At 41.6% G+C, this 25752-nt stretch overlaps 1 protein-coding gene across 1 annotated transcript in view; it reads left to right on the forward strand.

The window, feature by feature from the left end:
• The window catches only part of RAD51B (RAD51 paralog B), a 405106-nt gene that overhangs the window by 272512 nt on the left and 106842 nt on the right, over window positions 1-25752 (forward strand). The window contains 1 exon segment of the mRNA XM_086462921.1: window positions 865-943. Coding sequence (XP_086319047.1) covers window positions 865-943 — 79 coding nt within the window.

Genomic DNA, 25752 nt, shown 5'->3' on the forward strand with positions numbered 1-25752 from the left:
AGCAGTCCTCAGCAATGAGCAAAAACCAGACAGCCGAGCAATAAATCCTAGCACATTTGTGTGAGTTTGCCACTGTGGGTCCCAGGTCCCCTACCCTGCCAACAAGCCCATTTCTTTGTCTCCAGAGCTCTGCTGCAGCACATCTTCCACAGAGGATCGTTCCTCTGTAGTGGAGCCAGAGAGCTTGTGATATTTCTGGCCTGACCATAGAGAGCCAGCACACCTGAATGCTGAGCTGAATTCAGTTGTGCTATAATACACCCTGAGGGAATTCCAGCTCCTCTTTTGATACTCCAAGGAAAGATCTTTGAATAAAGCTTTCCTCGGTCATTACTCCTTTTGCGAAAGAGGACATCCAGATATTTTCAATGACATGTTACTGTCCCCAGTGTGCTGACCCACAGGTGGACCATGCTGCTTCCAGGGGCCACAGGAAAACAACAGGTGGAGTTCTCGGAGAAGCCAAAAGGGCGCATCCGTTGAACGGCTAATGGCAATTAAAATTGCGTTACCCAGCAGCAGTTGCAGTTTTGCTCAAAATTGTCTCTGAGTGCAACTGCCTGAATGAGCAGGAATGATAGAGCTGAACAGGATGCCAATAAGCCAAGCAAAACTTGCTGCTTTCATGACAATATTTTTTAGGACCTGTGAATCCTTTTGAAGTTGCAGCATGATCTATACATGCATATGAGAAGACCTCAACTACTTAGAAGTGACAGGGCTAGATCAATAACTACCTTGTTATTTCTGCAGTATGCTTTACTACTTCTGAAAGTTAAATCCAGTGAGATTATTCTGTGGATTTGAGCTCTGATCAGTATGTTATAAAGATGTGTACTTATGTATTATTTGTTTGTTTTGCAGCTCCTGGTTGCTAAATCCCCTGTTGCTCCATTCTCTGCTTTTTTCTACACCATTGAGAAATCAGGCTTGGTTCTTCAAGGTAAGACCAGAGCATTGATTGTTCTGCTTTTTCAGTTAGTATTTTAAGCAAGCTCAATGTAGATAACAGCAACTATTGTTGAAAATGGTGCAGTTTATACCTAATTAAAAACCCACACATTTAAACAGTCTGGTTGACAAGGGCAGCCTTCTGCTACGTTCACTTTTTTGTCTTGGATTATACTAATTTAGTTGTTGCATATTGCTATGGATCTAATAATAGGCCCTGAAATTATTAATCAGGGCTCCCTGTTTTCCTTTGAGGTAAAGTGGAATGGTTCTGGCAACATTGCTCCTATGGGATAGGTTTCTCCAGGAGAAACATACCCATCTATCATTAATAACCTGCTCTAATAAATGGTTCTTTAGTAAATGGCTTGTCATCAATAAAAATACAGGAAATTAATATCTGGTTTCTATTTTTGTGATCATTCCCATGGTCTTAAATAATCCTAAAATTCTGTAGGATATGAGGTACCAAAAAGCTGGATGTTACTACCATGATGGCAGGGAACTAGAGTTCCTCATAGCCGTGTCCTAAATCACGTACTTTCAGACCACAGCACAAAGCTCATACCTTTCCCCATTTTTACCTTTTTACCTTCCTTTAATATCCTTACTTTTAGACAGATGTTCGTAGATCAATTTTGTTGAGTTGCTGTCCATTGATATGCAGCCTGGCTCCTGATTGCTGCATCAGTTTAGCAGATTAAATAGAACAAGTCAGTGCCTGTCACTTTTTGTTCAGAGGATAACACTCTGATATGCAGTTGTGGCATTAAGAAAAGTGAGTATCACTGCTTCTCACGTTCCGGTGATTGAAAATCACTGATCCCATAACGTACTATTAACATTCTAAGGTACGTGAACAGTTCTCTTCCTTCTGATTGCCCATTTCTCACCTTCAAACAGGCTGTACCAGACCAACGACATACTTACATTTAGTAATGACTATATATTCTTACGTCTCTGGTGATATATGATGTAGGAAAACAAAAGAAACAAAAATGTTTTATGGTGCATTTTTGCTTCCATTTGATACATCTACATAATAAAAATGTGGGGCTCCATCCAATGTTTCCTAAGCCTTTGGATACAATACCCAGTGTAGTCTCAGATGACATTTTGGGAATTTGATCTGCCTTATTTGGTATCAGTAATTTTAATAACGGTACAGGAACTAGAAACAATTTTTATTAGTTTAAACTGAGGTGGCTTGCAAGAGTTGATCTAGACATGTTTTGGTTCAGTACAGGGCAGAAGACAAGCTACTTTTCTATCTCAACTATCTTCTGACTTGCAGAGATGTTTCTAGTCATTGTAAAAAAAGGCAGACAATTTTCTGCTCTGTCCTCAGGCAATAATGTAGTGAAACTTTGGGAAAGGAAGATTTCCCATTTCAAAAACAGGAAGCATTTGTTCAGAGAAGATCTTGATTTGTTTCAGTTCTTTTCTGTGAGCCAGGAATATAGCTTTCCAAGGATTGAACCCTACCTTTAAAGAACAAATGGGCCTGGTAACACGTAATGATGATGGAGCAGGACTCTCTGATTGAAGGATAGCACTATATGGGAAGTATGGTAATTGCTCTTTTCCCTGTATCCATATGTTTCTGGGGTGCACATTTAAAACATCATACACCATTTTCCTAAAAACAGGTGAGATACCAGCTTGGATTTCTCTAAGTAAAAGCTGTCTTGATATCAGACATTCTTTGTACATTCTGGAAGGCAACTTGAAGCTCTTCTTTGTGTGAGCCTTTTCTTACTTTCTGACTACGCCACTGTGTTTCCATTTTAGATATTTTTCTCCAAGGTGAGTAGTAAGGAAGGGCATGGTTCTCCTCATAATGTGCTCCAGAGTATTTTACAGAGACTTGTAAGCACTTACATGCGAGCCATCTCCCTGGGTTGTGCAAAGTAAATATTACACGTTCTTATCCCACGTTTCAAAGATCATTATTTCTATGGAAAGAGGAAGTGAACCAATCACCTGGAAATGGCTGTTTCAGGTAAGATGCAGAAAGCGGCACTCTTGAGCAAGAGAGGCTAGAGTTTTTATGAGTTGTAGCTGGTGCTTCTTTCCAGAGGGAAGCTGGATGCAAGGTAAGATGTCAGTAAGGCAACTGGACATGGGTCAGCCGGTGAGGGAGTGTCCCTGCGTTGCTGCTTGAGGGACATCGTATAGCGCTAACCAGTGGAATCTGTCCCACAGCCTGATTGCAAAGGCAGCTTTCCCATTCAGGCTTTGTTGTTTAATTCGGTTGGTGTCAGGAGGCGAGTGCATTCAGGGTGGCTGATGGGAACAAGTGAATGGATGTGGGAACTGGTGAGAAGCAGCAGCTGGCTGAAGTGCCCAGGATTCTTTCTTTTTACTCAGGGGGTCCCATCCCGGGACCATTAACCAATAGGCCATAAACAAATTGATATTGGAAAATGTGGCTGGAAACTCCTTGATTAGCAAGGGTGAATGGGGAATGAAAGACAAAGTGAAAGTGTGATTTAACAGTTCCACAAGCAATTTCCATTGCCACCTCTGAGGGATTAGGATGTGTGGAATAGGCTAAAAATGAGGAGGAGCTCCCCCTCTTTTGTTCTGTGGGCCGGAGGATAATAAAACGGCGGGAGAGGCAGTGCGGCTAGTTAGGGATTTCACAGGCTGCTATTTGATGCAGTTTAAGGAGCCCTTCTGCTATTGTTGCAGTTAAAATGGGAAGCGGAACTGTTCTCCATTCGCAAAAATCTCCAGCGTCCTCAGGAAGAGGGCTGAGAGCAAAAGGCTATTAAGATGGTAATGCTGCCCCATTTGGAGGAGTGTATCAAAATCCTCTTTGTCAATGTAAATCGCTGCTCTGTTTCCCTGGTATCTTTGCATCTCATGGCCCCAGTGCAAGCACTGAAGTGTTCGGAGGAGACCCTAGTGAAGGCAGAACTGCGTCTCTTTTATTGTCAGAGGAGACCTCCGGGCTGCCCAAGGGTGCCACAGAGAAAACTTCTTTGGTTTTATGAACTTGAAGTGTTCAGGGATGAAAAGATTCTATTTATTCAGTCATTCTTCTATTTCCACTCGCAGACTAGAGAAATGAAATTTGATGATTAGAAAGCAAGATTGGCCAGTCAGAGATTTAGCAAGGAAAGTCAGCCTTCAGTCTTCTGCTTTTATTGCTTCAGTGTGCTCTGTGCTGTGGAGGGGGTGGAGTGCAACCCCAAAAATGCCTCAGTTGCCTTTACATTGCAATACAATGTCATGTAATGTAGTGCCATGCTGTATAGTGTTACTCTGTGATGAACCTGAATTGTGAGCGCAAAATCCAGTCTGACAGCAGATCTCTGTGTTGTAGAGATCTTAAACAGAGAGGCAGAAGCCTGGATTTAAGCATCACAAAATATTGGAAGTTTTACTGTGTGATTGTGTATTCTGTTTAAGGGCTTGCTGTTGCTTCCCTAATTCAAAATAGCAGTTACTGTGTGATTGTGTATTCTGTTTAAGGGCTTGCTGTTGCTTCCCTAATTCAAAATAGCAGTTAAAGTGAATAAAGTGATGCTGTTAAAAAGAAATGTAACAATAAAAAAGCTCCAGATCTGATTGATTAAGGGTGCAAGTCACAAGGTGATTTTTCTCATTGGCAGTGATATAATTTCTGGTTTGGATTGGAAATTATTAGGTGGCAATTCTGTTCCTGGTGCATCAGTCAGAACAGATTCTGGGCTGTTCTTGTAGTTTCCTTGAAGCTGTATGTAGCACATACTGGGTTGGCTCAGCTGAACTAGAAGATGCCATTTAGTCATGCACACGCATATGCAAAAAGAAGAAAGGCTGAATAAGCTGATACGAGTTTTAAGCTGTATTCTGTGGGCGATCGTCTGAGTCTTGCTTTAGAAGCAGCAGCATTCTGGGGCATAAGTACAAGCTAGCAACAGAGCCTAGCTATTAGCAACTGATAGTTCAGCTGTTTGTGGAAGTCACATTCCATCTCACCTAAGTAGATGCCGTCTGTTACCGAGATGGTGCTGCGAAAGAAGACAGGGAACATGGTGGCTGGTTGCCAACTGGAGAGTCTATTGGGACTTCTCACTGAATGCTTTAATCGAGTAATTAACATTGCTCTTCAGTGCAAGAGCTCAGAAGCACTTAAAACATAAGGCGAATAATACTAGTGAGCTAGGACTTGCTTTTGAGTAATGATTTATTTTCAGTTTCATAGGGTTTAAAGGTGGGTAGAAATAGCAGTTCATCCAAACTGACCTCCCACATATCATACATGTTTCCTTCAGGTACCTCATAATTTATGTTACACTGAATCATGTCTTCTAGAAATGCATTCACTTTTATTTGAAGACATCAAGAAATGTGAGTTCCTAGTTTGACTTGACAGTGTTTTCAAGTTTTAGCTACCTTGCTGCTAAATACTTGTTCTGTGTTTCAGATTAGAATTTGTCTGCCTTCAGCTTTTGGCCTCAGTTCTTGTTATGACCTTCACTGCTAAATAAAGCACTGTTGCCATTAAATGGTTGCTGCTTTGCATGAGTGTAGTTGATATTAAGATTTATCCTGCTATGTTTTATTCTTCCTTTTGAAAGAGGGTTCTAACTATCTGCAAATTTAACCTCAAAACTTCTGTGATTCATGCTGACTGACTCCTCTCACTACCCAAAGAAAGGACAGAATACCTTGTATTGCTAAAGGGAAAAGTTTGATTTTTGTGCCAGCAGGACTGGATGATTAGTTAGTTGATTAATCCACCCTTTCTCCTGCCTTCTTTTCCACTGCACACATGTCTGTGTGCACACAACCACACTCACCTACCTGAGGCATGTAACTTTTGATAAGTTAGAAACAAAAGATATGTGTCACTTGGAAAAGAGTGTCCTAGGTTTTAAGTTTCACAATACTAAGAGGGAAAAGATCTAGGAACAGCTAAATCTAGGGAAACCTTGGTACGTTATGTTTCATTTGTCACTAGTGTAATGAAAGAGGCTCATTTTGATCTCAGAATAACAGGGTCTGGGTTTGTAGTGCAGCATGGCAAACAGTCTCCAAAGCACTATAACTAATTTATATTGCTGAAGCAAGTGAAAAGTGCCTCATTTTATTTTGTAAAGAAATGAGTAGTGAGGTAGAAAGGGAATTCTGAAAGAAAGGGCAGCATTATTTGTATTGTATTGTGTGAGTTTGAACAGTGAGAGACAATGATTTACTGCATCAAAAGCTTTTATTCAATTGAAAAACTGTAACTATAAAGTGACCTTTGTCTGGAGCAACATGGATATAATCTGTAAAATGAAGCGGGGTTGTACTTGGTGTGTGAATGGATGGAAGACAGATTAATGGGAATAAAGTTGTGCATTGCTGTTGAGATGGTAACAGATTTGCAGTGCCGCTAGTGATTTCCGGCTTTATTGGAGGGATAACGATGAACCGATCATTGTTAGGATCTCTGTGGGGTGGAACCGTTTTTGCTGTATTCCCCATAGGACATTGAAAGCCTCATGCTATTTCTAACAGGTTTGTAATCATGAGAGCAAAAAAGCACGATCGGTTTGTAGGCTGTTTCTCCTGGCAGTAAGGAATGTGAAAAAAATAAGACTCCCATCATCCCAATGACAGCAAAATCACCCGTACAGGTGTAGTTGACATCAACAAAAATGTCCTTTTGTTCAGCCAGTTCTTGGCATTTTGGGGAATGGGTTACTAAACCTGACCCAGCAATGGCATTCACTTGCGTGAGGGTGTCCTCACTAGGTGGCTTTGTGGGAATCACTCTACTGCTCTACAGCAGCGCTGGCAAAGCCTCGCTGGAGTAGCCAAACTCCATGGCTGTCAAATGAAGGAGTCCAGAGGAACAAAGCACAGATGCAAACCCAACTAAAAATGGTAATGAAGAGGGGTGGAAGCAAAATATTTTAATTGTGAAGGAAGACTAGAGGCATCTTGGGTTTAGATCCAGTAGAAACAAAATACACTCTGTCATTTCAATAAAATTAAATGTTTCTATCTGCAAACATGATCTTTCTAGTGGCATAGAAGATAGACAACAGGTAAAGTTTCCGGTCATACTTTTTGCTGTGATCTTAACTTGTGGGAGGATATTATGCTGGCTCAATCGAGTTTAGCACAAAGTATTAAATTACCTGCTTATTTCTGAGCAAATTTGTAAAGACACTGAAGATACAGTACTGCTTTCTTGCACTGAAAGCTAAACATGTTCCTAAATGCTTCGCTAGATTGCAACTTAAGTGCCAGCATTTTTCGTAAGCGTTACTAAATGCAATATGAAAAAATGCAAGTAGTGTGCCAAATCTGTTCTCATTTACAAAACTGTGAATCAAAACTAATTTTTTTTTAATCTAGTGTTGTTAAAACAATGAGCTGAAGAGCGTAAGTCTTTATTTGCAAAGACGTTCCTCTCTTTTCAAGGCTGGCATAGGCTTCCTGGAACAAAATGGTCTCACTTCAGAGAAATCTTTTCCTTACCAGTCTCTCTGTAATGAATTGCTGATCAAAGTGGGCTGCTCCCTTGTGTTTTCAGCACAGTGCTAAAGCAAATGGCCTTTTTTCCAAAAGGCTTTTAACATGAGGAGTGAAGTTGTCTGTTGATTAGAGGTAGTATCTGTGATTTGTGACAGTATACTGTTCTGGGAACTGAACGTTACTGTAGAAGACCCAGACTCTACCAGTAATTGCCCGAATTTAACGTAGATGTTACATCTTTCAAGCTATAGATTTGTAGAATAAGGTCAAATTACCTAAAATGGACTTAATGTTCTTAAGCGGACACATTTGTGAGTAGGAAGCCAAAAAAATGTCTGTCCATGTTTTTCAGCCAGAGTAACATCTCATGCTTTTCTGTGCAGGTTAGGAAAGTAAAAGGCAGTTAATTTGCACTGTGATTTATCCCTTTCTTACATAGGCACAACTCAGTTTCTTTTGCTGTCCTCAAAGGTTATGTCTGTTCTGGCTTCACCACTAGCATGTTTGGTGAAGCCATCACTACTGTCATTTTATCTTGTGAAATGGTAGTTAGCAATAGAGGTCCATGACCCAAATGACTTAACCTTGGTAGTACCTGCAGCTTTTCTTTAGCTATAAGACTTTATGTATTCTGCATGTTAAAATCTTGTAAAATCTCTGAGCTTACAGCCTGGTTGCCAAAGAGAAATGCTGGACGCTTTATTGTTCCCTGTGCTGGGGAGGGGACAGTGGTGCAGAGATCAAAGAGTTGGCTGCAGTCTAAACTTAGAAGTTTCCAGAATGCTGTCCTGTGTAGACAGGCACATTTGAATAAGCTTTTAATCTAAATTAGAGAGCTTTTACCTGAGGAGGGGCTTATTAGCTCAGGGGTAACGCTTTGCAAACAGGGTTCCTGCTACTTTGGCCCCAGTGCTCTTTTTGTTTGAAACTGTCTCTATGTTTCCAGAACTAACACACCAAGAACAACCTCACGTATCTCTGCATATGATGTGTAGACTTGCCCTGTCTTTAAAACTGGATGAACAACAAATTTAAATGATCTTATCATATAAGCTTAAATCTGTCTTGATAAGATGGAACAAGAATATATAGCACTTTCATAGAAACAGACACACATCTGATAAACCCTCCCAACAAACAGGTTTTTACTTCAGAATGTTTTTCTCGTTACAGTCATTCCCTAAAATTAATAACATTGGGCTGCTACTGTAAAGTATTTTCTGTAATGTTCATTTGAACTTTTAACATAGTGTTAACGATCGTTGTAGCGCTTCTCCTCATTGTTTATATTGTAATGAAACCAGAATCTGGTCCTTTGGCATTCACTTTTGTGAAGACCCCTGAAAAATTTGTGAGATTAAATTTCAGGGTTGGATTGAGTTAACCAAAGTTTACAGAGATGAGAGAGGCAACAAGTTTAGTCAGCAGTTTGTTAGAGCACAATGTATCAGCCCAGGCTGTTCCTTGGTTTGCCACTGAATAACCCTAGAGGGTCTGCCTTAGGGCTGAACTGAGGCAAGGCAGTGCACGCATGACTGCATGGGTGAAGAGGAAGCACAGGCGAATGGTGCTACAATTAACAGTTCAACAAGAGATGTTGATGAAAAGATTTTACTTTATTGTCCACTGAATCTCATTTTCATTTAAACTTCCTAGCTTTTCCATTTCAGAAACAATCTCCCATATAGTCCAATGCCCTGTGAAGGTACACTCTCTAGAAGCAGCAGCAGAGATGTGAAGAGTGGTGTTTCTAGAAAAAGTTGTGGGACTATTTGAGTGCCATCAAGCTGTCTGCAATAGAATGATTTCTCAGAGTGCTGTATGCTGTTGTGGAGACCTCAGCTGGGATGTGCCTTACTACTGAGTGAATAAGCTTAGAATAAGCAGGCTCATGGCCTGAGTTGGCAACACCGAGCATTGCACTCCTGAAGATGTTCTGAGTGAGTTTAGGGATGAGACTCTTTTGCTTAGTAGCATATAGAAAACATCACATTCCTCCTTCAGGCTGCACGTATTTGATGAAGGACTTCAGTCTTCAGGAATGTCAGGTGGGAACCTCACACTACACCTTTTACTTTCTTCATGCCATATTTGTGCTGTGAGTGAATTACCCAGAACAAGGCATTGGGCAGCCAGGCACATACAATGCAGCTGCGAGTTTGTAGGCTATATCCTGTCTGCCGTGGCCATTTGCTGAAGTTCACAGAGGAGCAGAACATCCTGTTTGCTTAGTTTTCTTTTGTCTGCCCTGTACCAGCACAGGGAGAATATTCCTATATATCTTTTCTTTTCTGCTCTGAAATTGGATCACAGTACTCATGATTGTGCTCAATAGCTGGAAATGCTGAGGATATCCGATTGCTGAGATCTCTTATTTTAAACACCACATGCCAGGAAAACTATGTGGGGTCCCACCAGCTTAGCACTGGAGGGTGCAGGATGCATCAACAGGAAAACCAAACAAAACATGAAGTGAAATTCGTTTGAAAAGGGAAGGGACTCGTATACCACCCATCAGCAGTGTCTAAACTCTTTGCATCCACACAATAGGCCTTTTATTTTCCCTCAGTTCTTCTTAATATGCAAACTATCTTAAATTGATTTTTAGAGCTGCAGCTGTCAGTGAAGTCAGTGGGAGCTGTAGGTGCTTGTTACCTTTGAAAATCAAGCCAATGTATTCTAAAGTGGTAGCAAAAGCCAAAACCACTAAGTTAGGGTGGTTAGAGCATAACTCTTGATAGTTCTGTAATGTGATCCCAGCCACCTTCATATTTGATGCAGACCAGAGCTCAAAGGTATGTTGTTTCTTTGCCTTTCAGCCCTCCTTCCCCTACAGCATTGTGGCCTTGCTCCATCACTACAGTCCTTCCAGCTGAGTAATACTGAATAGGACTCTATTGGAGATTAACAGAGCTAACTTTTATTAATCCAGAATACTTTCTTTTCCTTGAGAAACAGGTTTCCTCCCCCTTTTTCTCTCAAATGTGCATTAGGCTGAACTGGGGAATGAATGGTCACACAACTGAGCCGTAGTCTCCCACCTACTGCAGCAGCAGCAAGGACGAGCAGCCACCCAAGGCACTGTTTGGTTTTCATTTGGAACATTTGTCATGCCCTAGGAAAGGTTCCTAAGCAGTGGCCAGAAGTCAGAGCAAGTCCAGATTTCTCCATTGTAGAATAAACCAAATTCCACTGTCACATCTGAATACAAGGGGAGAAAGGTGTCCCTCCAGCCGGTCCCAGCTGTCTGGGCTCAGGAAGGACGCCACTTACTGATGTGTCACTCAAGGGCACGGGAAACTTCAGCACTCAAACTGAATCTGCAACCTCGAGTCCTCTTCTGGCAGAGGGGGTAAAAGAGCTGGCCCACCTGAGGGCTCCAGCTGACAGTGTGGCACTAATCGAGGCCAGCTTGCTTCATGCTCAGTTCGAGACCATGTCTTTTGTGGGCAGATCTTTGCAAAAAAAGAGCCTTGGCTAAGAATGAAGCTGCCTGCCCCGCTTTGCTCCCCTTCCCAGTCACCACTGGAATGACTGTGTCCACTAACACCTGTTTTCAGCGTAGCTTCTTGACGGTGCCTGGGTTGATGGTCCAGAGAGGACTGCACAACTGTCACTAAATTTGTTCACCTGTCCTTCCCATAGTGTGAAATGTGAGCAACAATTTAGTAACTTGTCCAAAACAATTACTTGTCCGAGAAGAGTAAAAGTCTGCAGGAATGCACAAGAGATAAGTCTGTGGTAAATCAGGTTTGCCACCCATCTGTTGCGGATCAGGGGTATGGATTTTGTTGAATGACTAAAGTCCATTCTGTCCATAAAGTAGGAGATATGACAGGGAGGGGTCTGCTGCTGATGTTGATTTCAGGAAGTGTGATCAGATGCCTGGATGTTTTCAAATAAAGTATATTCCAAGCCTAAAATGTGTTCCTCGTGCACTTCCTTCAATAGTTGCCAAGGTTAAGTTGTTTTGGCTTGCTTTGGTTTTGGTTTTGGTTTTTTTTTTCCTAATACTCAGAATCAGTAGCTTAACTGGTTCAGAGAAAGCTAGTTTAAATGGTGTTATGTTGCTGCTTGCCTCTTAGACTGGCAGCTTTCTCAGTTCATTGATTCTGTGTCTTTTTTTTTTCATAGTGCCATATATTGTTGGTAGAATAAGGAGGCTTGAAAACAGAGGAAGTAGAGGTAATGTTGATCTTGAAACACCAGCAATTGAAACAGCCATTCATGGTTTCCTTCAAAACAAAGCCAAGTGGTAGGATAATGCTAACCAAGGCTGGGTGACCAGGAGAGCATCATAATGAAGCATCTACTGTTATTGTTCAACTTGGTGTTTGTTCTTCATGTGAACAAAAGGAAGGAAGAACTCTGCTATCAGGCTGGAGAGGAAGGAGTCTTTGTTGCCCTTGGCTACCCTAACTTTAAATGTGAGGAAGCACAGGGCACTGCAGCATAACCTTTCTGCAGTATTAGACAGGGAAAATTGATAGTTCAGGAGGTTAAGGGTGGACACTCTGATTATCTAAAGACTAGGCTTCCCTTGCATGACAGCCCCAAATCAGGTATCTCAGTGCTAGTATTTATTTAGGTCATGAGAGGTTTTAAACCCTGGTTCCGCTGCTTTGCTGCTTCTCTGCCATTTGATTCTTCCTCTGCATTGTTGCTCACCGTCAGGAAGAAAAAGAAATGCCATTTCCTTATTGAGTGTGACAGGCACTGGGTGCCCTGAGTATAAAGTTCAGTTGTGTTGCTGAAGCATCAGAAATGTATCTGCTGGAGACTGAGTCAGGCTTACTGTACTTGTCTGCTCCTGCCCCACCCATAGAGTTGTCTGCTGAAGTAGCAGAATTGCTGCTGTCCCTCTCCCCATCCTTCAAGTCATGAGGCTGACACACTGTCAGATTTACCATGCTCAGAGCCACTGTTTTCAGATTTTCAGATGACTCAGGCAATAATTGACTCATCAGCTAAGCTCAAGTTATGATTTAAAGCTATTCCTTGCAATCATGAAAGTTTGCTTAGCCTGTCTGTGCGTTACTCTTGCTCTGGCTTTGTCTAGTCCATGTACCATCTCTACATATCAAGAGACACTGGAGAAACAGATTTACACCCTATTAGAGGCAATGCTGTGTTGTTGGGGTGTTTGAAGAAAGTGGGTGCGTATTTTGATTCTGATACAAAGAGTTCATTCCTTGCATATGATCACAGAATCACAGAACGGTAGGGGTTGGAAGGGACCTCTGGAGATCATCTAGTCCAACCCCACTGCCAAAGCAGGTTCGCCTACAGCAAGTTGCACAGGATTGTGTCCAGGCGGATTTTGATATCTCCAGGGAACGAGAATCCACAACCTCCCAGGGCAGCCTGTTCCAGTGCTCTGTCAACCTCAAAGTACAGAAGTTCATCCTCATGTTCAGGTGCAACTTCCTGTGTTCCTGTTTGTGCCCCTTGTCCTGTCACTAGGCACCAGTGAAAAGAGCCTGGCCCCATGCTCTTGACACCTGCCCTTTAGACATTTATAAGTGTTGATGAGGTTCCCTCTCAGTCTTCTCTTCTCCAGGCTAAACTGACCCAGATCTCTCAGCCTTTCCTCATAAGAAAGATGCTTCAGTCCCCTAATCATCTTTGTAGCCCTCCACTGGACTCTCTCCAGTAGTTCTTTGTCTCTCTTGAACTGGGGAGCCCAGAACTGGACACAGCACTCCAGATATGGCCTCACCAGGGCAGAGTAGAGGGGGACAATAACCTCCCTTGACCTGCTAGCCATACTTTTCTCAATGCATGCCAGGACACCATTGGCCTTCTTGGCCACAAGGGCCCATTGCTGGCTCATGGGTAACTTGTTGTCTACCACAACTCACAGGTTCTTCTCCACAGAGCTGCTCTCCAGTAGATCAACCCCCAGCCTGTACTGGTGCATGGGGTTATTCCTCCCCAGTGCAGGACCCTACGCTTGCCCGTATTGAACCTCATTAGGTTCCTCTCCACCCAGTTCTCCGGCCTGTGCAGGTCTCGCTGAATGGCAGCACAGCCTTCTGGCGTGTCAGCCACTCCTCCCGGTTTTGTGTCATCAGCAAACTTGCTGACAGTGCAGTCTGTTCCCTCGTCCAGGTCGTTGATGAATATGTTGAATAAGACTGGACCCAGTACTGACCCCTGGGGAACACTTCTAGCCACAGGCCTCCAACTAGACTCAGCACCACTGATCACAACTGTCTGTGCTCTGTCCTTCAGCCAGTTCTCAACCCACCTCACTGTCCACTCACCTATCCCACGCTTCCTAAGCTTGCCTATGAGGATATGGTGGGAGACAGTGTCAAAAGCCTTGCTGAAGTAAATTTCAAAGTCTTGCTTTGAAAGTTCTGAACAGAAAAGGAAAGCAGCCCACAAATGCATATCAGCTTTGTTTTCGCATTCAGGGTGCACCTCTGCATTGATTTTGAGTTAATTCACAGGTTGCTGTGGTGCACGATGTACAAAATGACACTTTCATGCATTTATGACAGAGTCTATTTCCATAATTCCAGAATCTAATTGTGCTCACAACTCTATTCTAGTGGTTAGCTCGGATAAGGAATTTGCTTTCTCCAGCAAATAAGACACACGTTTCAGAAGACTGCTTTCAAACTTTTTAGAATACAGTGGCTTCGTATGATTTGTAAAGTCTCTACCAACGTTACTGTAGACAGAGCAAGAACTTTAATTAGAGAAAATAGCCTTCTTTTGTTTAATGGAAGTGTTCTGAGGTCATACTGATTTGGCAGAGTGAAAGCATTTGATAAGAATACAAAGAGAATGGGGAGAATCCCATGAAACTACTGAGAGGGTCAAGTGTAAAGAATATTCTGCAATATTCTGCAGGGGTTGTAGTATGTCAACTGTATATGAAACTGATGAAGGCAAAAGAATTAGAGCCAAGCTCAAATTAGATGTGCTTCTTGTGGTTCTGGAGGTGATCAGCTTGTGTGTAAAACCATGCTGGATACAGGAAGAAATAAAACAAATACTCCATATTATGTTATTGGTATTGTGGTTCTGTAAAACCACAAAGTTCAACACGGAAAATGGAAAGAAAACTCTGAATGTCTTGGAAAATAAAATTAAGACAGAGAATTAACTCAGACCACCCACCAAAATAGCCCTCTGGAAACAGATTGATCTTCACTTCACATAGTAGATGTAAAAGCACAGTAAAATGCTGAAAACCCAAATGGAGCAGTGGGGTAATGACTCTGTCCATGCGTAGGTTTTTTACGTTACTGGCAGCTTAAAGTGTGGTGGTTCTTTGAAGAAAAAAATCCAAGATTATGTTTAGCACATCTTAGTCAAGCCACGGCAAGTATACTCAGTTTGCAAATACAAATGTTTTGGGTTTGTTTTGTTTTCCTAACTGCTAACCCTAGAAATTATTTGTTTCCTAAAAGCTCGAAGGGCTTCTTTCCTTCTCACATATCATCATAAGTGGTTTTAATGGAATAAATTGTGTCTTCTGTGCCAACTAAAACAGTTGTCTTAGTTATGCCAATTATGGAGGTTTATGTATGCAGTTAGTTTTTGTACTTCGGTGTTAAAATAAAACTGAAGAGGCAGAGAAGAAATAGAATTTACTTAGGTTTTTGATGGCCCAGTTGCTGAACAGAACTAGCAAGGCTGATGGAGTAACTGACGTTCATTAGTGCAATTGAAGACAATAGATGAGCTTATGAGTACTGTCAGGGAACAATTATATTGAATAAAAGTAGGTGCTGGCTTGATGCATCTGTAATTAGAGCTGCCTAGCACTGTGGAAGGGGTTTCCTTTCCCTCCCAGGGCTAGAGGGCTTGGCAAAACAAACCTCCTTTGGGATGAAACTTCAGAGCATTTCTCTGAAAAGCTTCTTGAGGAAATTACAACCCTGTTACTTCCTTTATAGAAACTGGCTTTATGGCCAGCTGTATCTATTTATCTATCTATCATTATTTCAACTTATAGAGGGCATAAAAGACCATGTAGCAGGTACTAGAGGACTGGAAGTCTGGTCTTAAAGCCATGCCTAATGGAATTGCTTCTTGTTGGCAGAGTATCTCTCACAGACTTGAGCAGAGGTTTTAATTGACAGTGAGGGTCCCGCTATAACAGATATGGGGAGTGGAAGTGGATATGGCCATGGTCTAACTGGAAAGAGGAGAGGGCAAATCGTGGGGAGCACAGCTGTGTGTTGCGCTGCAACAGCACACATCTTGTGGGCCATTAGTGGATGGGGGTAGGCTGAGTCCTTGCAGCATTCCTCTTCCCACTGCCCCACTTTTCCACCTGCTTGGAAGGGTAAAGCTATTTCAGTTTCAGGACCATTTTACGATACAAATCTAAAGATATCTCTTTGATATAATGAAATTGGGTGTGATTTACTCCTTTCGCCCAGATAGAGGCTTACTGGAGCTCACAGGGAGCTACCTGGACACAGGGAGAGACAGGTGGTTTTCACATGGCTCCTCTAATGGGATTTCTAATCAAGGGACTGGACTTGGTAATAGAATAGTTTGCTGTGGGAGATAGCTGAAACCTGCCTGCAGACAGATAGAAGCCTTTTATAGCAGAATCCTAGCACAAAGACTAAACCTGTTACTAGGAGGAAACTTTTTCAAGTGAACTGATCTGATGAAAGAAACGAGAATAAATGAGTCAGTGTTCTGCAGTGTTACTTCAAAACAGTGTTTCTTAAAGAAGCAAAATGGCTTTGTTTCCACAAACTAGCAACAGGGATATTGGTTGCTACAGCAGGAGTCTAATGGCATCAGATTCACCAGCCTGGATGTTTACTCATAGGGATAAGTTCGCTGAGTGTTTCAAGCACTCCAGGAAGAAAGGAGAGACTGAGGACTTCACTATGTTTTATTAACATTCTCTTTCCGACACAAATCACACTGAAGAAGACAACAGATAAATCCTGATTTCACTTTATTATTAGTTGTTGAGATACACATTTATTACAAGAAATGGGAAACAGATTACACCAGCAAACACATCTGGCCTCAGACTGGCCTTCAAGCCGTCCAAAAAGAAGCACGAAGTACAGCGTTGTTTACAGCCAGGCACTTGCAATCCCACACAGCTGCAGGGGTGAGGCAGCAGAATAAACTCTCAAGACAAGCTGACAACAGCTCTACTGCTGGGGTGCCCCTCTTGCAGACGAGACAACAACAGATGAAGAAATCTTGAGAATGACCCAGAGCAGCACTCATTAGTGAATGAAGCGCAGGCAGGAAATGGGACAAGATTCCTTTTGTCATAGTTTTTCACCCAGCTGTCCACCCCGTCCCACAGCCACCCACATGCAATCAAATATAGTCATAGTCAAACTCCAGAAAAATTATACAAATAAAGCCTCCAGTGATTGCATACAGACCCCTTCCAAGTTACATTTGCCCCATTAGCAAGGAATGAAAAATTGCTGGGTTTAATCCAGGCACGTTTATCATCACAATTGAGACTTACTACGGGGGGTTGTATTCAGGTAAAGCTGATAGGATCATGTAATTCCTTTTACTCATGTCTGTCTGTCCATCTGTTCTCTGCATATCTACTGTTTATTATTGATTACTAGGACTTTTACTACATCTGTTGTATTTCCTTCTTATGGCAAAGCTGTGATTTTTACTTTATGCAGGTATTTACTCTCTTTGTTTGTGTAAAACAGATGTGTGCGATTTCCAAAATGTCAGCATTCGCAAGCAGAGAAAAACATTTCTGGACTTCTGAAATGGATTCTCTGAGGAATCAAATGCTATTTTGAGATTTTTAAGGTATCATAATGACATGAAGACTCCAGCTTCTTGGGACCTTTTGTTTCTGTGTACAGCTCACTTAAAATCTTGCCATAGGTTCTTAAAAACCTTTTTTTTTCCTTGTGGATTGAAAGCAGTTTTTTACCTATATTTTTCAGCTGGAGTTAAAGAACAAAAGTCTGTTACAGACAATTCTATAACTCTCCTTCTTCCAAATGGCTGACATCCTGCTGCTCTCCACCAGGACTGTGACTGCAGGGTGCTGTGAGGAGTTACACTCTACTCTCTTGCTGTTTGTAGTCCCTTCATGTTTGGCTTTACTCCTCAGTGGCAGTGGCCATTTTTAAATAGAGCAGTTGTGTATGAGCTGTTGATGAGATTCCTCTAAAGGGAGACTTTTAATGCGTCAGCACTGAGGTTGAGCATCAAGAAAAACAAGTGTCACATTTGCAGCTTATTGCAGTTATTTTAAAAATCATGGATTCTTGCAGTACTGAGCCATCCAGTGTGCGGTGTAGAGTCTGTAGAGTTCTAGAGTGACATAAAGCAGCCAGAGAATTCAAGCTGGCATAAAAAAAAAAAAAAAAAAAAAAAAGCCCAGCCCCTTCCCACCCAAAATTAAAATAATTTAAGATTTGCATTCTCGATTTTCAGATCCTTAGCAGTATCATATGATACCATTCTTTAAGTGTTTAAATGTGTTATTTAAAAAAATCATCACACAAGGAAATTAATCAAGAAAATTTATGCTGGGACATCTGGGTCTGAGAGCACATGAGATTGGTTTAGGGTGAAGTACACTAGAAACATGCTGTAGTAAGAAGTGAACAGGAGTAAGTCTAAGTAGTTCAGAAAGTTGATGAAAAGATTGCCCTTTCTGAGATGAAGGAGGATTATGGCATTCCTTCTGTGTGACAGGAGGAGAAGAAACAAAGATGTCTACACAGAGTGGTTTGATACCAATAAGAGAAAAGTGTTTTGACCATAATCGTGTTAGTACTGGTGTATAGCAGTACTGACAGCCTTGTTGACAGTCATCTACAACTGCGGTCATGAGAAACAGCACTACAGGGAAGTGATTTTCTTCTGTCATCCTTTACCATGGTGAGAAAATTGTTGTGTTAAAGCTTCTGAGGTGGTGTGTCATACCAAAAATAATTCTCCCATTTACCTTTTGTAGCAGACGAGTTTGCCTTTTCTTTTTCATATTTGTCAGAGCTAACCTAGAGTAGGTTTTCTGGACAAAAGGAGGAATAATTTTGCATTACATTGGCAAGGTCTTTGTTTCTTCTTTCACTTCCCCTGAGGAACCCAGAACAGGTTGTTTAGAGAACAAAATACCCATACACCTTCTTTGTCGCTTGTTCTCCCAAGGTACCTCAGCACTGATCAGAGGCAACTCTCTTTAGGCTCAGCACCCCTTTTTAGAGATCCTACTTGAATCAGTCCTTGTGGGTGTCATGGCACACTTTCGTGCGTGTAAGTACCTACAAGGAGCTAGTCTAAGACCAACTTATTCCACCTTAGCTACCAGAGAGACATGAGATACAAAGAGGTAATAGTTGCTAATCGAAGTGATTTTAAGTTTAACTGGGAAGGGGTGCTGCAAACTATTAGAACAGTCTTTGAGGCATCTGGTTTGCCACTTTTGGAGCCTCATTAATATCTCTTCTGTGTTGTTATGATGGTAATGGTAGCTATCAGACATTACTGAATCTCTTTCTCCCAGTATGTCTGGGTGCAATATCACTAGGGCTTTTAGTTGTGTATTTTTCCCCCCACAACTCTCATTGCTCATCCCTGTTTGAATCACAGGCTTGTTCAGCAGGTCAGCTAATGGAGAGCAGATTTTTTACTCATTCTGGTTCTTTTTTTTTCCCTTTTCCCTCTATTTATATAACACACAATTTGTAATCTTTTTAGAACTAAAGAAGAGAGAAGTCTTGAGTTCATCTAGATTAAAATCAGCTGCAGCCTATTAATGGACTCAGCCCAAGACTGAGACTTTAGGAAACAAAAACACTGGACTAAATTAGACTGAACTGGCCTCTGTCTCCTGGTGAGGGGATTCATATAGCAAAAGGAAAGGGGAAAAGGGGGGTAAAGGGAGAGGATCTCCATGTGGTTTTAATTCATTTTGATTCCCTTCCTGAAGCTAATTTACCCAACACAAAGGCTCTGTAGTGGGCAGCCAGCTTTTTAGAAGTTTGGCTTTCACTGATAAACAACTCAATTCCTGTTCTGAAGGTCTGAGATAGCTCAGACCTGTGTGTAATCAGATGAGGTTTAATGTAAGTATTTTGGTACAGGGTATTTCAATTACATATTAGAGTCCTTTCATCATCTGTCAGAGTGTATCCTGAAGACACTGGGATAATTGATCTAACTCCTCCATTCATTCTCTCCCCAGAAACAGACAGTGAATTGTCTCATTGAAGAATCAGATCAGCAGACACATGGGCATGTTGAGCCAAAAGTACTTCCACTGGCGTGGCACTCTCAGAAGGCAGTTCTTAGCTACTTCTGGCCATAGGAGCCTTTGCCACCAAAGTAACAACATACTGTTTTCTGCTGAAGGGAAAATACTTGGATGTTCTATTCATCCCCTTTGCCGTTAAATCTTTTTTATTGCATTCTTAGCCCCATTGGTGTGTGTAGTCCTCTAGCAACATGCTAGAAATTATGTCTTTGCCCTAAAAAAGCCAGACAGTGGGTGGAGAAGTGAAGGAAACAGTAAATCATTAGCTGGAAATTATTTGAGTGATTATGTTAGGCACAGACAGTCTTTGGTTATAGTTTTCATATACTTTCATGTACAATCATAACTTGTAATAACTTGCAAAACTAAAAGGCAAATGGAGAGCTTAATGGAGGGACTGAGATGGAGGAGGGACTGGGCCTTGAAAGGAAGGGTTGACTGAGACAATATCTGTGAGTGTATGGGGTCCCAGTGCTTCAGTCCCATGAGAATAAATGAGTATATGCAGGGCACATATCTATCACTGACTGGCTAATGAGCCACAACAATCAGCATCATTTGTTCACTACTCTTTCAGATGTGCCTTAGGAATGGGTAATATCAAAGAAAATACGGTTTTAAGAATGAGGTCTGAAGATATCTGGATTCAGCTGCTAATTCTTGACAGTTTTGTGTAATAGTGGACAAAGAATTTTTCCATGTCCTGTTTTCTGTCTTCTTTTTTAATTTACAGAGATACTGAAATGTTCAGCATTATATGTATGATGCTCCATTTCTATAGTGTTAAAGGCCATATATACATACACAGATAATCCAGGTACTGCACAGCTATCCAGAAAGCCTTGTATATCTCTATCTGGCCATATTTTTCCAAAGTTAATACTGTATTTTCATGGCTTTCCAGCTTTATGAGTCAATTCAAGCAAAGGTTTAAATACACGCATAATCCCTTATATTTTGCTTGACTTAAATAATTTCTCATATTTATAGCAGGTCACCTGAAGATTAGGTTGAGTATGACGTGGTTTTTCTATGAGATTCTCATGTAGTCCTTGCTTCTCTTGAACACATGCTGTACCTTCCCCTCAGCACCCAGTCCACCTCATGTGTGCCACAGTGCTCTGAAAAAGGGCAAGAAATGCTGCAGAGCTTTTGGGAATTAGGTTGGGGTTTTATAGATAAATCCAGTTTGATTTCATGTACTGATGCTGTGAGAAAGACTATTTGAATATCAAGGTGAAGAACTAGAAATCTTCTTAGCATTTCCTGCCTATATTTCTTCTTGACAAAACTTAGGGCATGATAGAACTGAAATAGTGACCCAAAGGCTTTTGGATACAGTTAGGTGTCACACTTTCTTCTAGGCCTTCCTCAAATGATGCTATAAGCAAATTGGTCTCCTGTCCTCTTCTGTTGCTTTGTTTTGTTCTTTTGCTTTTATTCTGTCAGTAAATCTATTATTTGTCTAATGCTCTGACTGATCACTTCCTCCCCTCTCACCAACACATGTTAGATACTGATGACTCCAACAGAGGTGGTTAAAACTTTATTCAAAAATAACTGGAAGTAATTAGCCATCTAGAACTTGGCCAAGGATAAGGTGTGGTTAAAGGATGAAACTGAACTCCTTTTCACCTGCTTAATGGGTTTCAGAGATTTATGTTAAGGCTTAAAGTAACCTATCAGTATTCTGAGAGAGTAAACTCATTTTGGATGGCTTTGAATGGCTTTCTTTAAGAAGAAACCTGTTCTTGGTATTTTTTACCCCCCACCCCTCAAAACAGACATTTTTATGCTTTTACTATTCCACACGCTTTGAGTGACAGCTAGCAAAGTACCAAAGAAATAATTACAGTAGCTTGATGTAGTAAAATTATGTACTTAACATTGGCTTACAGTAAGCCTCACATGTTAGGATCTGCTTCATATTCATCCCCAACGCTTTTAGGAGCAGAGCTGCACTACTCATTGCCCTGATCTCTATCTTTGGGGCATCTGTTCCCATGATTCCCTTTGTCGTGTGAGGTCCAGATCTTGCGCAGCCTGTGGTTTTTTGCAGTCTTTTGTTTTTAGCAATTACTGAACAAAGAGATATTTAACTGTAGCCTTATTTAGCTTGAAAGGAAATCTAGTGCTAGATCTACCAGTTTCAATAGGTTATAACCCAAGACATAACAAAAAGCCGCAGTCTTTTTCTTCCATTGATTCAAACCTGAAGAAACCAGATACATTCAAACAAAAAAACTCTGGGGAGAAGGATGGGGTTCAGACAGTCATTTCAAGGCATCAAGCTATGACGTGGAAGTTATTTTTGAGAAACCTGTTTTAGTGTGTTTGCAAACTTGGGGAACTTACTATATTGCTTACTTTCAGTTCACAATGTAGAAGTTGTCTTCACAACTGTAAAGCTAGAAACACACTTTTGAAAATGAGAGAAGATATTTGAGAGTGTGATACTCAATTACCATGAAAAAAGTTTTATTTTTATTTTCTACCCTGTCCCTGTCCAATTTGATCCTTCCCTGTCATACAAAATGGTGTAGTGGTAAGGTCTTGATCCAGGAAATTCCGAGCAATGTGACACAGCAGAGGTGATGTGTTACCTCTGAGTACCTGTACTAGGCTGAGCTATTAAGGGTCTGCAACACTTGCTTACATTTTACCTGTAGAGAGAAAAAGCTCACAATTTTTGAATTTTCAACTACATAAAGTTCTCAGTGGAGAGGAAGAAAATGGAGCGAGAGAGACATCCTGCTTTCATGTTCTTCTTGTGGTCCTGTAGCTGGCCACACAAAAGCATGTGCAGCCACACGTGCCTAGGCACCCAGAGCTTAATAGTCTTGAGCACATGTGCATTTACGTAACTCAGAGTAAGTTCCACTCCTCTGGTCTGGTGGCTGTTAACAGAACAGGAAGCAGGGCCTGTTGGGAGCATTTATTTTAAGAAGCTGTTGTACAATTTTGGTTCCTTTCGGCTGCAGTGTTCGTTGTCAGCATATGGCTGCTCTCTTGGGGATGCTCTGGGTGACCTGCACGTTGTTGTTTCTCATTTGCCTTGTTGTGCTCCAAACTTAGTGTGATTTCAGAGTGCTCTGCTGATCTGTCAGGTCAAGTGCCTTGGTACCACTTCTCAGACAGTAACTAGCAGTAGTTCACCCTGGCTGCTGTCAAACCCGTTCAACTTCCTTTAAAACTATTCTTGCCCGTTTAACAGTCTTACCAGTATTTTACCTTGAAACGTTCCTCCAGGGAGCTTCTGCATGTACAATGCTCTGGGGCAACTATGGGCAGAAGCTGCTGTACAAGGTGTACTTTTGTTCTGAAACTAGGTTTAAGAGTAAAAGGCAGAATAATATAGAAGAGCATCCTGTAATACGATAGGGTTTTTTCAGAAATACCATTAGGAGGATCTTTATAGTCATTGCAATACTTTACCTGTGATGCTTCTTAATACTTTCTGAAATGAGATGCCTTTATTATTTAGAGAGCTCCAAGCAGTAAAATTGCCCTTAGCCTTGGACTTTTGCTGCTGGCAAAGCAGCAACAGGGAACAGGCCATGAGTTCTTCCTTATCACCACTGCCTGGTGGGTGAACAATGCATTTGGAGATATTTCAGTTTGCTTTTAGCCTGTTGGTGAACATTAGCATAGAGCCTGAAGCAAAATGGTCAAGGAAGAAGGAAGTTACTGGCTTCAGTCATCAGCAAGTTTCAAGGAAACTAAGATGGCTCAGTCTGGTGCATTTTGCAGGAGTTGGACATATTGTGCATTGCTTTCAAGATTTTATTGCTGGGAAGCACTTACTTTGTGGATCTTGTACCCACAGGCTTCCAGGCAATATAGGCTTCCCAGTGTGGGTCAAATTCACTTACACTCTCTGTCTTCTTACTTGCAGTACTTTCCACAAGAGCTTCCTAATAGTATCAGATTATTTGTTTGTCTTCATTAATTACTAGTTCTAAAAAATGTGTCTTGTATCATTCGGAGAGAAACAGGCCAGTCAATAAAGGCAGAAAGTGAAGGACAGTTGGCTGTGTTAGTAGAACTCTGAGAATCCAGTCATGCTGGTTTTCTGTGTATACTTAGCATTTCACTTTGATGCTGTGAGTCTTGTACAGTGAAGGGTGAATACAAAAGTAGAATGTTGGTACTAGTCCAAAACTTCAGATATTCAGCATTTATTATCTGAATTTCACATACCTGCAAAACTGGGCTTGAGGTTCTACAAGAGAAGTTTTCTTTTGAGGTTTTTGCTTTGATTTGGGTTGGATCTATCCAGAAAATGTCTTGTGGCATATTATTTGAATTTTTGCAGGTTTTTCTCCATCAGGAAATAAAGTTCCTGAAGTTCTGAGCCAGCAGAGGAAGGTGAAATAAGATAGAAGATGCTCATATAGATAATTTCACATGTGGTCAGAGGTTTAGTCTTTAGATTTTTGCAAAGTTTTGTATAAAAGTTTCATCTGGCTCTGATGTCATCCAAAGTGATTTGCCTGCTTCTTGCTATCTCCCAAGTGGGTGAATCACATTGTATGTCTCTAAGATGCACTATCAACATACACAGAAAGAGGTACACTAGAAAACATACTGTCCTGAGGTCAAGTCCTTTCCATATAAGTGACAACTAGCGCATACATAGAAATGTCCTTTCCTGGTTTTCTCGATAGTCAACTTTTGATTCCCTCTGCCTAGAAAAAGGTGAGGCTGAGCAGGAGGCAAGCTTGCCTGTCAGAAGAATAAGCTTCTTTCCTGATATCGAGCACCATAGTTGGGAAGATTATTTTGTCCTTCCTGCTAAGTCCCCTGGCGCTTCTGTTTTTTCCTTAAATATTGCTTGACAGTATCCGCTGGAAGAGACGGTCCTGTTTGGCACAAAACCTTCTTTATTTCCCCTTACCCCCACTTTGTATTTTTTTGTACTAGACAAGAAAACTGCATCATTTGAGGAATAAAAATTGAGTTTCTATTTCTACATCTGCTTTTCTCCCCAACCTTTTATCTGTTGATTTGACTGATTTGCAGCCCTTACTTCCCCCCTTGCTGTTAACTAATGGACTTTGGTATTAAGCCAGCCTTTCAGTATACACACCACCGTGCCAACAAGAGTGTGTGCAGCTATTCTGTCTGCTTTGGAAGGCTACAGATGCAGCCAGAGCTAGAACAATTCCCGTATTGATCCCGCACTTGTCAGTTAATCCGTCATAAGGCATGGGAATCCTAGCCCCTTACACATCTGCCTGCATAACTGCAGGGGGAAAACCAATTCTCTGAAGCTCTCACCAGGGAACAAGAAAGCAAAGAGAAATGGGAGCTCGCTGGGAGAGAGGGCTGTAAGCTGCTGGGCCAGAGGGCTGTGAGATCGCCTACCTGCTCCACCCTTTCCCTCCAGCTCCTTTTCATCCTCCTGCAGGTCAGCAGGATCAGGTTTATGTTAGCGAACCATGAAGCTTATCAAATAAATGCTGCAGCAGCAGGTGTTTGGCTGTCTCCACAGGCCAAGTCTAACAAGGTTGATATTGTGTCTGTGGCCAAAGCAATGCAGTAATTACTTTTCTGGGCTTGGAACCCCCAAGAGGTTTCTGGGAACAAGTTAGAAAAACAAACCTTGCTGAGAGCAGAGGATTTTTAAAAAGGAACAGTGGTGCTCTCTGTGCCAGAAGGAGAGGACGAGCGTTTTGCATGCAGCATCCAGCGTGGTGCCCTGTCCCCCTGTAGCTTGCTTGCATTACAGGGACCTGGAACAGGGGCAAAGTGCTTGAGTCTGGTCACTCACTTTGGGGTGGGCAGCTTATTTTGGCCCATGGTGGCATGTGGAAAGGCAGCTGCTTTCTTTAAAGATGTTAATGTGGTACTGCAAGAAGAGTGAACCCCGGGTTAGGGGGGTCCTTGAGTGTTTGCAATTCTATCTATATAATTCAATTTGACGTACAAATCAGGAGTTGCATAGCATAGCGTTCCCACTGCTGTCTGTTTCTCACTTTTGAGCATTTCCTTTGTAAGCTATGAGCGCAGAAACTGAGTTATGGACCATGATGCAACCTAATTACACCAAAGGAAGAATGAGATCTCAGAGCACAGCTCCGCTGTGCCGTGCC

Source organism: Leptosomus discolor, chromosome 3, assembly GCF_034619465.1.
Source record: "Leptosomus discolor isolate bLepDis1 chromosome 3, bLepDis1.hap2, whole genome shotgun sequence".
NCBI lineage: Eukaryota > Metazoa > Chordata > Aves > Leptosomiformes > Leptosomidae > Leptosomus > Leptosomus discolor.